Source organism: Lonchura striata, chromosome 6 (assembly GCF_050655825.1).
Source record: "Lonchura striata isolate lonStrDom1 chromosome 6, ASM5065582v1, whole genome shotgun sequence".
Lineage (NCBI taxonomy): Eukaryota > Metazoa > Chordata > Aves > Passeriformes > Estrildidae > Lonchura > Lonchura striata.
In genome coordinates, this window is record NC_140708.1 from 30,515,180 (window position 1) to 30,532,126 (window position 16,947).

General features: G+C 38.3%; 1 protein-coding gene across 4 annotated transcripts in view; it reads right to left on the bottom strand.

Moving 5' to 3' along the window:
* The window catches only part of LOC110473608 (VPS10 domain-containing receptor SorCS1), a 258,920-nt gene that overhangs the window by 102,809 nt on the left and 139,164 nt on the right, over positions 1-16,947 (bottom strand). For all 4 annotated transcript variants that reach the window (XM_031505274.3, XM_085582756.1, XM_085582759.1 and 1 more), the window contains exon 4: positions 326-484. In XM_031505274.3, coding sequence (XP_031361134.3) covers positions 326-484 — 159 coding nt within the window. The remainder of the gene's footprint in view (positions 1-325; positions 485-16,947) is intronic.

Here is a 16,947-nt window from a genome sequence, read left to right on the forward strand (position 1 = left end):
GAGCTGATACTAAACTGGAGGAAGAGAATTGTCGAATAAGAGGCCAAAAGCCTCATTAGAGGTTTGTGAAGGATCCTAGCTGTCTTCTCTGCCATTGCCTGTCACAATATTGCCAAAAGGATGGATGAATAAACACAGACTGCCAGATCAGTAATAGAGGGCTAAGCCCCAGGAACACAGCAGATGCCCACTTGGAAATTTTAACTGGTATTTCCAAAGACTGTCCTGGTGTCACCCCGAAGATTGTCCTGAATGCTCTGCAGCAGCTGCACAGAGAGATGGAAGCTCTGGGCTCTCCCTGAACAAACAAAGCCACAACTCTCACCTTCTGATCTTGGCTGTAGGCTAAGATCCAATCTTCCTGTTTGGGGTGGAAGAGCAGACTGTGGATGTAGAAGTTCAGGCGGTATTTTTGATAGGTGGCTCCTTCATCAGAACTGATTAATAAGCTGCTTTCAACTTCTGGATCAGTCAACAGCATAATCTACATGGAAGGGAGAGTGAAAATACAGTGGTTAAGACAAGTCAGATGGACAACTAAGCAAGCAGCTAGGAACTTCAGAGAAGCTTATTATATATGACTATTACAAAATGATTCAATGTAATGTCAAAACTGCTGTAGCCAATATTTCAGTAATGAAAACAGTATGTTTCAGCTATGTATATAAACACATAACACATGATCAAATAGGCAGAATGACTTTACCACTAGTTAAACCACACCTAAATGAAACTTATGTGAAAAATTAAACCTGAAATTTTTAATACTAGAGTACAGAAGTTACCAGGCAGCACAGTGGGCTGCTAGGGTTTTCATGAATGATCTATTGGAGTGACAGACAAAAAGTCTGGTTAAGAAAAGAAACCCAAAACACAGAGAGAGGAGAGAGCTGATCTCTAATGGTGGGTTTTGTTAGATTCTGGCAGAAATTTCAGAGAAGGCAGTTTAGCTGCCTAAAATATTACCTGGCTGTCTGCAACAAGCAGTCTTGCTCTGGCATGAGAACACAATTTAATAATGCTGGGTTCTTTCTACCTCCAGTTTCTGTGGTGCTTTGAAATATAGATCTGGTAGAGTACCAAAAATAATCTCTGCATAATAAATTTGCTTTCTAGCTTTGTCCACGAGTGTTAGTTTAGGAGTGCCAAAAGATACACAACTGAGAGTTGTAGTAGTTACTTCACCCCATTAGCTGTGCCATTAATTGGACTGCATTGCTGATGAAGGAGTGGCAATAATGAGTTACTCCTCTCATGTATCTCTGCATGAGGGAATATATAAGTCTGAGCAGTAAATAGAGATTGTTCCAGCATTTCAGCAAGCAACAGAGTAATACCACCAAGGAATGGGAATGAGGCATCATGACCAAAAAACATGAAATGTTTTAAAGAATATTTGCCTTGGAAAGGTATTAAAGTCTTGAATAATTAGAATTTTTATTTTTTTCTAAGTTGTTTTGCAAATTGCAAATACTGATTTGCTTTTAGACAAGCCTGAAATGAAAATATCCACACCTGGCATTTCTCAGAAAAAAAATCCTATCTGGGTTTGAGCACTGCAAAAATCACACACTCCCATTTCCTTCTCTTCTCTAATTTAGGCAGGCAGAGTTAGACACAACTTAACTCACTACCTAAGAATTATAAGGAAGCATAGCATCTGGTGTCTGTGAGACACCAGATGCTAAAGAACCATTGTATGTGAAGGTGTAAATACACATATAATCTACACAGAATATGTCTTTCATAATCAAGCAGCTGCCAAACCTTTCTTTCTGTCTCTAGAAACCTCCTTGGTAGCATAACTATTTGGCCTCTGACTTAAAAGTTTGGTGTTCTGCAAAACCCCTGAACTTTCAGATCCTGAATAATCTCAGACCAGTTACACAACTCCATTGTATCTCTTAAAATAGGGTAATGCTTCCATTGTAGCAGAAAGGTAGACTCTCCTATTATTACTTTAGAAATTAGTAATGAAAATGTGCATTTTTAAACATTTTTATTTTCATTTAACACTTTCAAATATTCTAAGCATTATAATTAATATGATTTCCAAATGAAAGATTGAGAGATTATAGAAGTTATGCATAAAAGATAAATAATCAAACTATCAATATACAGAAATATAAAATACTGTCACTAATTAGCCTATCCAACTTCTGAAGCCAAAAATGTGGAGTTTATCAGTTAGTTCCTTTTTCTTATCGCACTAATTTCTGGGACCAGGTTCCTATGTTTAATGTTTATTGATTTGGTACTGTGATTCAAGCATTATGATTTTCCTATTTTTATGACTGCCTTCTAGAGTGGATTTTGTTTATGTTGGTATTTGGAAATACCACAGCACAGCATTAATTTGGACTAAAGCAACTAGAGCAGAAATAAGCACAAATCAATGGGCTTGGTCTGAGCTCCCTCAAGTTAATAAGAGTCTTGTCACTGACTCTGGATTGTGCCTCTAAGGCAAGTTGTTAATCAAGACCCACTCTAGTCTCACACACTTCCTTCCATCTGGGCAAGGAACTCATCTGACCTCATCACTGTCACATCCAAGCACATCACTGCCTTAACATATTTTCTGTCAGGCCACCCCTCTGAAGTGTGAAAATGCTCTTATCTGCATTTCTTAAAAATGGAATGGAGGGAAAAACTGCTGAGGCACTGAAGCACCTAATACATCACTTAATCAATAAAAGTTAAGTGCCTAAACAGACTTTCAGCCACCGCTGACTTTGGCTTTAATCTGTTAACTACCACTCTGGGCTATTAGAACTTTGTTTTCTCTGGTCTCCAAAAGCCTCGGCTTTGCATTGTAAGAACCAGCCATTCTGCAGGTAAAAGTGCTTCAAAAAGTGCCAAAACCAGACACACCAGTTTTTTTTTCATATGCCAATAGCACGTGAGATGTGGCAGAGCTGTGCCAAAGCAGTGAATTTATGCGAGGGCACACAGAGACTGGGAGACAGGGCAGGGAGTTGATGGATGACTCTCTCCAGCAGTCAGATTGCCAACTATGAGCCCAGCTTTCAGCATTATCTGCTCCACTGTTGTACCTTGTATTGCTAATCACCCTGCACAGGTGTCATAAAGCAAAACAAGTTAGAGCTGACTATCAGGCTCTACTCAAATCACAGCACAGCACTGTGTTTTTTATAAGATAAGAAAAGCAAATTTCATTACAACATATCTGTGTGTAAATGATCAGAGTTACAAGCCCAAAAGATAGCACTTATTGCGTAAGTAGAATAAATTGATACCTGTATGAAAAGTAAGTCAAAACAAGAGGAAAAGGCTGTGCGTATTTATATAAATCTTTCGGAGCACACCAGGAATGTGCTTCTGAAATGAGCCCTACAAAATTTTGGGGAAACCTCTGTAGCAAGTCCTTGTATTCTGACTCAAGCCACAGTGACCTCAGAGCACAGGAGATGCACTGCTTTTCAAGGAAACCAAACCAGAACATCCCCTGCCCATGGCGGGAGGTTGGAACTGTTTTTAAGGTCCTTTCCAACACAAACCATTTCATGACTGTGATACACCTGAGGAGTGCCTCTGATGTTTTCCAACCACTGTTCTGGGCATTCAGACCAGTATCATATTAGCACTACTCTGAAGTCAGACCCTCTACCTCCAAAATGCCCATAGGGCAGATGTCATCTCAACATCAGCCATTTCATTCTACAAACACACTTTCACAGAGCTGCACTACATGCTAATGCAGTTGCAGTCACATTAGTTTAGTGTTATTGCCTACATTGCCTAGAATATAAATGTAAAAGGAGGGAAAGTACAATTCATTTTATTGCCTTTTTTTTTGTTGCAGCATATGAAATACAGAGTAAGTACTCTTTAAAATTTCCTTTTAAATAAATTAACCCAATTTCTGCTTTGAAGTAGTCTATTACCCACTGACTTTATGCAGCTGCTTATACAGAAAATACAACCAGACACAAATGAGTTGAACAAGAAAAGCAATAAAAAACCAAAACCAGAAACAATAACAAAAATTAATCTAAGTTTAGATGTCATAAACTTTAATAGCTAAGAATACCTAAGACAAAGAGATTAGAAAGAAACTATTTTTATCATTTTGGGCTTCACTGTAGAAAGCATGCTGGATTTCCTGAAATGTGAGCTACTCTATCCAACATCTTGCTCTGCTTTTACAGTGCCTAATAAAGCAGATTACTGCTCTCCCAGCTAACACTATTTTTTGGATGAGTTTATTCCAAACATCACAGAGAAATCAACATGACTTTTGCATATGAAAATCACATCTTAAATTTAGCCAGGTTCTTAGAGCCTGTAGGGAAAGGCAACCTAGCTCATGAAGCCAAATTAAGATTTTTGAGATGTTCTCTCCTTGCCAAAGGATGTGAAACTGTTAAGGGGTAAAAGGCTGTAAAATACTTCTAAGTTCAACCATTAGTCTAACACTACCAAGTCAGCTCCTAAACCACATCCCTAATCACCACATCTACACACTTTTCCAACACTTCCAGAGATGGTGACTCCACCACTTCCCTGGGCAACCTGTTCCAATGCTTGACCACCCTTCCAGTGAATAAATTTTTCCTCATATATAATCTAAACCGCCTCTGCTGCAACTTGAGGCCATTTTCCCTCGTCCTATTGCTTGTTACCTGAGAGAAATGACCAACTCCATCTACATGCACAATTTTAACATTATCAGCTTGCTTGGGCTGTATGTGAAAACTTGGGCCCGTGATTTTCATGTTGACAGTTTTTGAACTACCTCTGAATTCACCATTACAAAATTAAGTTATTAACAGAGGAATAAGAAGAGCTATATTCATCTGTCTTTCACTTCCACTAAAAGCCCTTTGTGGTGGAGACCAACATTAGAGTGCCTCTGGTCTGGTTTATTGTTGTCTTAAACAAAAGTGAAGAGTGAACAGGAGAAAAGAGTACTTCTCCTGAGCAAGAGTAATTACTTTCTGTTCACATCAGTGTTCAGCAATGATCAGAATCTGCTTATTCACACCAGGCAGAGCAAGCACACACTGCACTTCCTATCGCTCCAGATGGATGGGGCTTTTTCCTCTATAAAAAAAAAGCCAATACAGTTGACACAAGCTTTTGCAACCAAATGCAAGGCATCCATTAATCATCCCCCAACTAAAAAGGAGAAATGTGATTTGCTTTTCACAGAAATGACAAATGGAAACAAAACATAATTTACAGACCTTAAGACAGTCCACACTTTTTTCACCCCTTTTTCAATGCTATCTCTGCTGATGACATTGCCATTGACAATTACATGTATTATTGCTGTCATCACAAAGAAACCCAGGAATTCTTACCAAGGGGACTCTGATATTGCTTCTAGACATGGAATTGTGAACCCTATAAATCTGCTGTGAATGCTAGATTTAGTGGCTTAATAAAAAAAAGTCCAGAATTGCTCTCAGCCTTCTATTTTGGCCACTCATATCTCTACTTGGACCAGTTTTTTTGCTAATAATTCTTAGGAAAGTTCATAGTACAAGTGAAATAGCACAACATGCAAACCCCCCAACAATCTATCTCATGGAGTCACACGTTTTTTCATTCACTTGTGATGTATCAACTGACCAGAAATGGGGATAAATTGCAAATCTGGTCAAATCCTTCACTTTCCTTATCTATCACAAGCTTCATGCATAGACTCAGCCTTGGTGACCCACACAGAACAAGTAATATTTCTCACAAGACACAGCAAAATAGGAAATCAGCAACAAAAATCAGAAATGTCTTACTCCTAACAAAATCAGGGCATACCCTACTTCTCTAAAGAGCTTCATTTTTTCCCAGCTTCTCTGACTGTCAGTTGCATGACTTTAGAGGGTTGTGGGGTTTGGGTTTTTTCACATGGGGACTGATAGAAAGAGGATCTGTGTTGTAAAATCCCAACATAAAGAAATGTCATTTCTGTCACTTTACATATCACTTCTGAATATGGATTGCCTTTTTTAAGTGAGTGTGAGTGTGCATGAGTAAGAGTGTGTAAATGTGTGCAAGAGTGTGTGAGTGTGAAAGTTTGTCTGTATGACTGTGTGAGTGTGAGTGAGTAAAGAGAAGATCTGGTCCTCCAGATTGAGCACTCCACACATGCATTCAAAGAAACACATTCTGCTTTTAATTAATTGAGCTCATTCATTTCTTAAACACTCTTTAGACCTAGAATAGGATACAAAAGTGAAACAATCCAAAGGAAGGAACTGCTTTGGTTGTGAAATTCTGAAATAAATGCAATGCTACTGTAAAACAAATTAGACCTATTCCTTTTACAGGACTGAGTTGCTGGATACAGTAGATATTTGCACGAGCAAAAAAAATTAGAGATGAAACTACAGAAGAAATAAAACAAGCATTTCATTGGATATTAATAGAAAAAGAGGAGACTGAAGCCTCTGTGAAATTTTAAAAATCTTTCCTCATGGAAACATCAGCTATCATCAGCTGCTATAGAACTGTTCACATGAGTAATGCCACTAAAATTTGGCCCAAGTTTCTGCTTCAAATAAATTGGGTAACAGTTTGAGCACCTAAATGAAAACATGAAATTAGTTAAAGCTGACAGTTTTGAAGCTGTCTCTAATGCCAGCTAAAAGACAAGGTTAGTTGCTGAGCAATTTCATTAAGACACCATTAAAATAACACACCAATAATTCAATTGAAGCATTGTGGAGTATTTCATTGCCAGAAGTTCTTGTTAACCCAGAAAGTGAAGCAATTTTGTAAGGAAAGAAAATACTTCAGTGACAGAATTACACTTCTAACACTGAAGAAAAAAAGAAGAATATTGCCTTTGAATGATGACCTGGATCAGAATGGCCTCAGAAGTAAGTAAAAATTACCTCTTTAATACAAGGAAAAGGTCTGGAATGACTTGGTTTGCATTGCTACTCAGTGACTTAAGAAGGAAGAAGTTCTTATTCATACAAAGACGCATAACCCATGCTCATAAAATCAGCTTGCACTTTGCTGATATGGAGGGTAACATACTTCAAACTGCCCCGAAAGAAAACCAGAGACAGTGTAATTCAGATTCAGACTGAATCCAGATCCAGAGAGTGGAAAACTTCCCCCTAAAACCCACAGGAGGTCCATAACTGGTAGGATACAATAATCTTCCTCAAATCTTGGCTGTTTAAATGTAAGAGAAATGATGTGGTGAAAGGTTCAGACAGTGAATTCATCCTGTTTGCACCCATGAAAGACTTAGTGCTCATTGAGTGATAAGACAATTTCTTGTCACCAGAATACTAGATGACAAAGGACTATCTTTTAAGAGAGAAAAAATTACCATATGCCAATATTTTTGAAAGCTGAGATTGCACAGTATTCCTAATAAAAGAATTGTTGAGAATTGCATTTGGCATCTTGATGAATGTTGTTTGACATAAAAGCTGGCTCCTGGATGGCAAAAAAAATCCATTTATCAGTATTATTCAGGATGTTAATAACAGGACAAAAGTGACTGCAGAATAAGGCAGGCATAAAAGCTGTATTTTTTATTATCTGTGGGAATCATCTGTGGTTGCTTTACTAGATAGAAAGAGTGAGTGTATGTATGAACAATAACTTACAAATATTTACGTGGTGGTGTGTGCTATATATCACTGAAGTCCCGGGTTTAGGATTGGGTCAGTGCAATAAAGACTCAAGAAAAGCAAACCTGAGGCTGAGACGCCTGTGCAGATGTGATTCAGGTGTTCTCTCTGTTAATCCTACTTGATATGAATGGGGATACACAGAAAATCCAGAGGTGCAGAAAGAAGATTTTTCCTAGGAGACAACAGGGTACAAAACCAATCTTTCCTTACTCAGAACGCCACCTCAGCAAACCTCTGAAAGCACCGATGGGGATGGGAGTGTTCCTGTTCCTACCAAAATCCAAGAGAGGGCAGTGCACCCCCACAAGCCTCCTCTGCACTCAGGTTGGGATGTCCATGCAGGGGACAGGGGACAGGTTCCCACCTTCAGCTCTTGCCCTGGGAGCTGAGCCCTGGCAGAAAAGTGCCTCACCTTGGACCAGACCCGAACACATTCAGCTACTTTTTTTTTTCTTTTTTTTTCTTTTTTTTTTTTTCCCATTAAAGCTGAAGAAGTTGCAGCATCTCAGGGTTTTTGAGAGCTGCTGAGTCACTGCTTGTGGGCTGGGCTGTGCACAGAGAGAAACACCGACCTACACCCTCTCAAGAGTAACCTGCAATCCCAGCAGCCAGCGTGAATTATCAAAATATATACTTTTGCATATACTTTTGCTTTCAGGTAAAAATTAATCAAAGGATGGAAAGAGATGAGATGGAATCACTGAAGATTAGTGTCACTTTTTAAATCTCAGGTTTTTAAAGTCCAGCTTCCATTTCAATTAAGCCAGAATTAAATGAAAATAAAGATGCTACATTTTGTCCTTACCTGACCTAGTGCACCTAGTGTTTTAATGAGCACTGTAAAAAAGGACACAAGCTTTTCTTTGCGTCATCCTTACCAAAAAATAGAAATGTAATGCTAAAAACAATAAAGAAATCCACTCATTAATATAACTTCATTGATAACTGCAGGATGTTTCTGAGTTACTTTTGCCTTATCTAGAACTATACAGTGATTTATATTTAAATGAGATACGTACAGACATCTAGAGGTCATTTATTTCAAACCCCTGCTTCACACTGAGCTAGCTTCAAAGGTACAGTTAAGTTCTCAGGACCTTGTCCTGTCAATATTTAAATACCTTCAAGGATGGAGATTCCATAAACTCTTTGGGCTTATCCTATCTGATACTATTTAGTTTTCATTCAGTGCTAATTTTAAATACCTGGAATTATGTCAGTTCTAGAATAAACAAAAACAACTTCAATTTTACATTCCTTTCATTTTAGAAGTCTATGTTAACTTAGCAAGAGCTTTGTAAGCTGGAAGTGGTGCTTGAGCCCAAAGCACCAAGGTTAGCTCCACCGCTGGGATCCCACAGCAGTGCTGAAAATAGAACTCGTCAGGCTCAGCTCCTAATCACAGGCACAAACATGAGCTCTGGAGCAATCAGTTCTGGGAGAAGCAACATGGAAAGATTAGGCTTCTTGTTTTCCAAATCTCCCTCAAATCAAATTCTAGATTTTTATCTCTTCATTCCACAGAACGGGTCTAATTTAGTAACCTGACATGAAATGAAAATTTAATTTTTCTGTTTCTTCATTATTACACTCTGCCTTCTCTTCCTTTACATTTGACATAAAAAGCTTTATCACCATAACCAGCTTGAAAATATATTGCTCAAAACTTAAGTAAAACAGTAGAAACTTCCATTCTGAAATAAAATCTAATTCATAACAGTGACTTATTATTATACTTTGAGAAGATATAAAGAGACATGGGCAAAAAACTCAGGAAATCTACAAGTACTACAGGCACTTTATTTTGGACAGTGCAATCTAGTTTCAATTATTAATTATCCATTCTTTTGCAACAGATGTTCTGCATTGTACTGAACAGAGACAAAAAAAAGCTGAGACATTCTTACAGTCTTACTTGCTTAGGGGAGAAAATGATCCTCAGCTTTGTAGACATCTAGAATGAGCTGCGTTCATACATATTGCCCCTGCTTTGTTCTGTTGCTCAGTAAGGCACTCCTTTCACTAAGGAATCTCATGAGATTAATTAGTTAATCTTCACACCAACTTTGTGCTAGAGAAGTAAAGCACATGTATCAAGACGGAAAATTACTTGGACAAACTCCACTAATCAATCAATGGCACAAAAAGAAAGGAGCCACTTGCACTGTAAGCATATTATAAACAATAGCATTTCCCAGCCCCAAATACTGGGCCCTAAGGGTTTTTAATCCTGATGAAAGCAAGAGGAAACTTTTGGCCTAAAAGTGTGGTAACCCAAGCAGAGCAACAAAAGGGATGGGGAGAAGAGGGTCACCAAGGGAGCAATTTTTCCCTGTAGGGTAAGTGCTAAATGCACAATTCACATGATGAGCCCTGGCAGGGCTCCAGCCCAGGCTGGATGGGTGCTGAGCTGCCTGGTCTGGTGGAAGGTGTCCCTGGGCACAGCAGGGAGCTGGAGTGAGATGTTTGTTAAGGTCCCTTCCAACCCAACCTGTTCTGTGATTCTGTGTGACGGCTACGCCTGGGCAGATGGTTCATTCACTCAACATTTGGCTTCACTGCCAACTGTTTCAAGCCATGCCACGTGCCTTTGGCCAGCCCTGGCACCTGTGTGCCACTGTGCTGTTTAATATTTCAGGGTTCTTACTCTTGCCTATGTTTTATAGCACACCCAAAATGAAGAAACAAAGGGGAGGGAACATCACAAAGCAAACGCACCTCAGACTGGGCAGAGGTGACCTGCTGGTCCCAAAGGCATTAATATCCATACCTGCTCACTTCCATCTCTCTGCACAATGTTCTTATCCCTCCATTTCCTACAGATGTTCTCATCTTACTTCACCTAAAACCCACCAGCTGAAACTGTTAATTGAACATGTGTGATTTTATCCAAAATGTTTAAACCAGCCCATCAGTTCTCGGGTGGGCACTGGTGCTCCCAGCAAGAAGAGTTCTCATAACCCCCCTGGAACCCAGTAGTAACTTTGAATAGAAGCTGCTTCAACCAGGTGGGGTTAGTAAGAAACTGCTAATTTTCCTTCATCTGTTTTCCCTTTACTGGCAAAATGCCTGGGATTGACTTCATTGCAGCTGGTGGCACTGTACCTGTTTGAAGCAAATATCAGATCCTTTAGCAGCTTCTGCTTTTGTGTTCTGAAAGTGAGAATCTTAACTGATAGTGCAACAAGGCAGAAAGCAGAGAATCCAGTTGCTATGCAAAATAAATGCTCTGGATGGTAGAAATGGGAGGAAAAGTAAAAGTACAGCTTTTCAGGATAATTATCAAAGTTTTAGGAAAAGAGTTATTCACATTCCAGACTTTTCTTTTTTTTCTTGAAATTGTACAGAATCTATGTGAAAGAAAATGAACACTTATACACAGCAAAAAAAAAAAAGAGCAGGAAGTTTACTAAATTGTCTGCAATAATACATGCTATTTTTCACATAGTGGAAGAATTTTTTTTTTCATATACTTTGCTCACATATTTTCTAAAAGCTTAGTATTTTAAAACTTAACTACCTGAAAAATAAGGATCCGGTTTCAAAGAGTCATTAATGTAGGATCCTCATTACATGTAGTATTTTGGTTTACCTTTTTGCTGGTTTTACGGTGAGGAAAGGAAATTATTAGTTACTGGTTAGTCCTTAAAAACATTTTTGTGGACATAACCACTCTAGAAGCTTTATTTTAATATTTTAATAAATATTTAAATTCTATCCAATTAAAATTCATTCTACTATCTGACAACTGTAGAAAAGATACATATTATAAGACTCCCAACATAACTGTCAGAGTTACCACCACCACAATTTCTGCACTGAGTTACAGTTCTTTTCTCTTGGGAGATGGCTATACAACCTATAGATAGCTATACAGTAGTTCTTAGTGATATTTTCTTATTAGATTTAAATTGAATCACTTTCAAGTAATTATCTACCACCACACATCTACACAACAGATGATGGTAACAGCTGAGCATACATCACTGCATCAATATCAACTTTGTCATGGTACACTGGACCTGCTACTTCTTGATTTTTAAACATGAAGATGGGAAAAAAATGAGTTCAGGGACCAGAACAGAACATGAAGGAAGTCTCTTTCCTGCAGGTGTGAATCAGATCAATTTTCCTACCTTATGACAGTCATGAAAACAAGCATGGATTTAGAGGAGAAAGCAGCAAACACAGCACAGAATCTTCTGGCCTGGTCTGTTAATTTTCCACTTCTCACCATACAGTGTAAGATCTCTTCAGATTCATGGCACACAGGTCTGTCCTACCATCGACCTGCTTCCAGGCTTTGAGTCATCTTTAACCAGGATTGGTACCCATACTGCTGGAAATTCTTCCTTACACAAATAACTGTGCCTTTCCCAAATAGATGACATGACACTTCTTGTACCTTTTCATTTCAAAGCATGCTTCAATGTGTCAGCTTTGCTGAAGCTCCATGTTTTATTTCATTATGGCTTCTTACATGCTAATTCTCAAATGTTCTCTAAAATTTCCACTTAGTTTAGTTTTAATTTTTCCCTCTGACTGTGAATAAAGCACAGCTTCACTAATTATGTCTACAGCCAATTCTTTTATGCACATTTATCTGATTTGCTTCTCTCCAAAGCATTTTTTGTATTAATGCATTAATTTCATAATCACTTCAAATTATGTTCCATGTTGCATGAACAATTGGGGAATTAGCATCTGCTTGCAAATTGTTAGCTTGAATTTTCATTTTTGTTGTTGCCGTTGATGAACTCAAATTATCCATACTGAACGTGCCTAAAAAGAATTCCACCTCCAACAATAAATAATTCTCTTTACTTTCTGTATTGGTTCTTGTTAAGGGAATTCAGTGCAGTTATGCAACAGAATAAAACAGTGTTTTTCCTTACCAGTTTTGGTGTAACACTTGATTACTATGTAGAGTCACAGTCACTGTCACAGTCTTTCACAGATGCTCCTAGATGCTACTGCACTGAGTTTTTCCATTCTGTAATCATTCTGTTGTTACCACAGTTCAGGCTCTCAAGTGGAACCACAGTGTCACAGACCACCCTGACATCTAAGCAAGTTCAGTGCGAGCACGGAGCTCCCATTCAGCAAGGGCAGTGTTGCTCACACCCAGTGCAGCTGTTTTTCACAGAGGTCACCTCCTGAGCCTATTCAGACATGGACATAGAAGCTGTTCTGGGTCACACTGAGATGTTGCAAGAGCATGAGGGCTAAAATATTCATGGAGAAATGATGCCCCAAGCCTCATTTCCCTCCTTGCACATATGATGTGACACCCGAGGAGGACAATGTAGAAAGCAAAGTGCTCTTATCCTTTTAATTACTCCATTTCAGAGTTGTCAATGCTTCTTCTCCTTGATCTCTCATTTTCCCCTTTCTTTCCAAACAACTTTCTTCCTTATAAAGTTAGTAATTTCCCCCAAATTTTAAAATAAGGGTTGCAGAAAGAGAATGATGCATGAATCTGCTCAGATTTTGTTACTACCCCACCTTCAGTTCATGATCTAATCTACCTTTACAATGTCTAAAGGTTTCTCTTCATATACCATCACAGCAGGCATGATCAATTAGTTCAATACACACAGAAAACCAATTTTTAAAACAGAACCTCACTTGGTGCAAAAGCCTATTGAAGTTAACAGAGCGTGATTAGAAGTTAATGGCATTATTTAAGGGTGAACCAACTGAAATTATACCTTTCTTTCTTCATCACCCAGTGCACAGTTTCACCAATGAAGAGAAATCCACTTTTTTTCAAGAACACTGGTTTTACAAAAATATTACAGCAAGGTGTATGTTTTCATGTTATCCTCTCCAAATAGAGCCTTCTTTAAGGCTGAATGCCACCTGTCTGTGATATGCTGATGGAAAGTTTAATCCATAACCCTCCTTGGCTTTTTAATAAGGTGACTAAAGCTTTCAGCAGTCACACAGTGGTGAAACTTGCAAGAAGGCTTTCTTGCACAATAGACATTTTAGTTATTAAAACCAAACCAGGACAAAGCATTGCTGGATTTTTGTCTGAAAATTGCTGTAACAGAACTTATCTTTCTGCTTAAAATGAACCATAAAAAGAGGAGCATTAAGACCTAATTTCATTTTAGCTTTTTTTTATTTTTTTTTTTTTTTAAGGAATGAAAGATGGTGGGTACTTTAAAGTGACCTTCCTAGCTGTGTAGCTGATCTTACCAAATCAGAATCCTACTCATTATTAGACTAATTGCCAAAACTGCACAGAAGCAATCCTCTAGTGAAGAAAGAGAGGAATCATATTTAGCAGCAGTTTTAAGATTATAGAATTTATGGTATTTTTACTGACTTGATGCCACGGAGCCAATGATGTGCTTGTACCCTTAGCAAGGTTCTGCGAGAGCATGAACTGTCCTTCTGTGTCACACTTCATGTCAGGCATTTGGGTATCTGCTCACCAAACTTCAATGAATGTTTGAGAGGCTGAGGCACTAAGGACTTCAAGCAGTGCTATTACCCATGAGATGACAAAGGAAACTTGGACTAAGCCTGTAATGCTTTAATGGCTTCTCAGAGCTAGATGTTAAACTGTTTGATAACTCACTCCTAATTATGGAGAGTATGGAAGCAATTTAACTCAATCAACTAGCGGGCTTCAAAGACAGAGTTTTATTTCTTTATCTGGAGCCAGTGATCAGTATCAGCTTCAGCAGCACTGATAACACAGGCAACAATGGCTGTTGAGTGCCAATGACTGCTAATGAGAACTTGATCAATAGTTTTTCTAATGATGCAATTCCAACTGTAATGGGGCTGCTTCTGATGAAAAGGAAAATAAGTTAGGAATGATCATATAGCCAGCCATGGCAAATACCACTGCAAATTCCAGTGCTGCCTATTTCTTGCTATTCCACATCCTGTTTAATGTTCAGTATTTCTCCAGTTGTTTCTGCATTATCCAGCCCATCATTAAAGACTCCAAGGATCACAACCTCTAAGTATTTATAGTTACTATGCTGTAGAACTCCTGAGTTACCTACTAATGGTTTGTTTTTTCTATTAATGCCTAGTAGATACAAGGTGAGAACAAAGTTACCATTTTTTACCATTCAGGCAGTGTCAAACAGGATCATCCATTACCAGCATTTTCTCACACAACTTCCTGGAGGGTGCACTCCATATACAGACAGGTATTAATGCCCAGGTCTGTCTGCTGCTCAGTGATACAGATGAGGCTGTTTGATCGGATGCTCCCAGCAGTATTTCTACATTTGCACTCAACATATCTGGTTTAAGATTTCTCTCCAGCCATATCCACCTTACAGGCAAAAAACAAATAATAGACCATTTTGGCCCCTAAAACTATTCCCACTGCCATAGGGGGCAACTGCATAATACAGTGCAACTGATTTCTCCAAGCTCGTTTGTGCTTAAGTTTAAACAGTGCCCTCAACATATAATTTTGGGTGGCAGCCTCATTTCATTCATAAAGAAACCAAGATGTGGTAAGGCAGTGATTGAAAGAACACACTCTAGACACATTGCAGAGAAATCACACAAGCATGGCAAAAAGTGGAAAGCTGAGGAAATAGATTCTAACAACTGTACTACAGAAGGGGTTTAGGTAAATCAGAAGCTGGAGAAGAGGACTGCATTTTGAAGTGAAATTTCAGAACATTCTCAGTTAAGGCAAATGTATCAGAATTATATACAGTGAAAAACTTTTCACAACAAATATGATTGATATGAAAAACAGAGAGAACAGAGGTGAAGCCAAAGAACACTGTCAAGTCCCTGCTATGCTTGATCAGCTAGAGTCATAAAAGAGTCAATTATATTTTGTTTGTGTACTGCAAGTATTAACAACCCCAAAACATAGGGATCACACCAGTGAAAGACACCAGTTTAATTTCACTGCACAAGTGTGAGTGAATGAAAAAACTGTATGTAATGAGAAGGCTAGAAAAGAAAAAACTGTGGCTATATGAGTCAATTCCCACAGGCAATATAACTGCCTTATTTATCGAACATGAGGTGCCCCTCACTCTCACGAAGGCTTAAGCACCACCAAATTTATCACACTGTTGGAGGGAGCACGTGGACAGTTACTGGGCAGTAGTTGGCATTCTAGAACTCGACAGCCCAAGGTGCCTGACAGTCATTTGTTATGGAGACAGAACCAGAAGCAGAAAACAATCAAGGACTGGCAGTCAGAATAAAAACACACAGACAAAAAAATCAAGAGTGTTAGTGGTCTTGGCACAAATTCTAACCATAACCTGCTTATGAATATGCTATAAAGCCCAGTCATTGCAGATAAATGGAGCATTCAAAACAAAAATGTATCTTTGTCTAGATGAAGCACTAACCCCGCTAAAAGAATACTTTGGCTGGGAATAAGATCAAATCACACAGAGAGACAGAGTTCATGCTGAATTTTTTGCTTCCCTCAGTCTACCAGCAGGAGAAACCTCCCATTGAGGCCACATATGTTCTAGGGGAGTAAAATCCTTGAGGATCCAGGGGCGTATGCTTAACACCCAGGTCCAAGGAAGAGAGGATGGATTGATATTGCCACGTCAATAAACTTAAAGATGTTCTTCCTGACTAGAGTGGGTCATCAAATGGTGCTCAGGATTACAAGTGGTGTGATTTTGTAATAATTATTGAATGTGGTGAAGACATTATTTTTCACATAATTACTTAATCTTCTTGAGTCTTTCAAGGTATCTGCCATTCTCATCAGCTGAACTGTCACTTTATAAAACAGAATTCACTGAATTAGAGCTAGGAAATGACAAATAGCAGACTTTGCTAGGACTTTTTATTGAAAAATTATTTGGAAAGTATTTCCTTAATAAGTTCTCATTATATTATCCTATTGTACCTGTTCCATCCAAAAAAAAAAATGTCAGAGATGTATTTTTCCTCATTTTCCCAAATTCTAATGGATAATGATGTGCTCAATTGTTAACATTCAAAAGCAGAGAAATTATTAACATTTGTATAAATGATTTGTGAATTTTAGGGGTTTTTTACTTTAGAAATAATTGGCATCAAATTTACATCAATCTCATAATGATAATTACATTTATCCAACATTGATTTCTGTGGGGCAAATGATCCTCAGAAAATTTGATTACCTCACATGTATTCATTGAATTATCCTTTGAATATCAAAAGTACAGCAGAAATTCTCACCTTCACTTTTAATCATGGATAGATAAGGCACAAAGCAATTAAACATTCATTAAAAGACTTAAGAAAGCCTGTGCCAAGGCTCAAATGCTCAAGAGCAATATCTCTAACAGAAGACTTTCCTTCTTCCTATCACATATTTCTG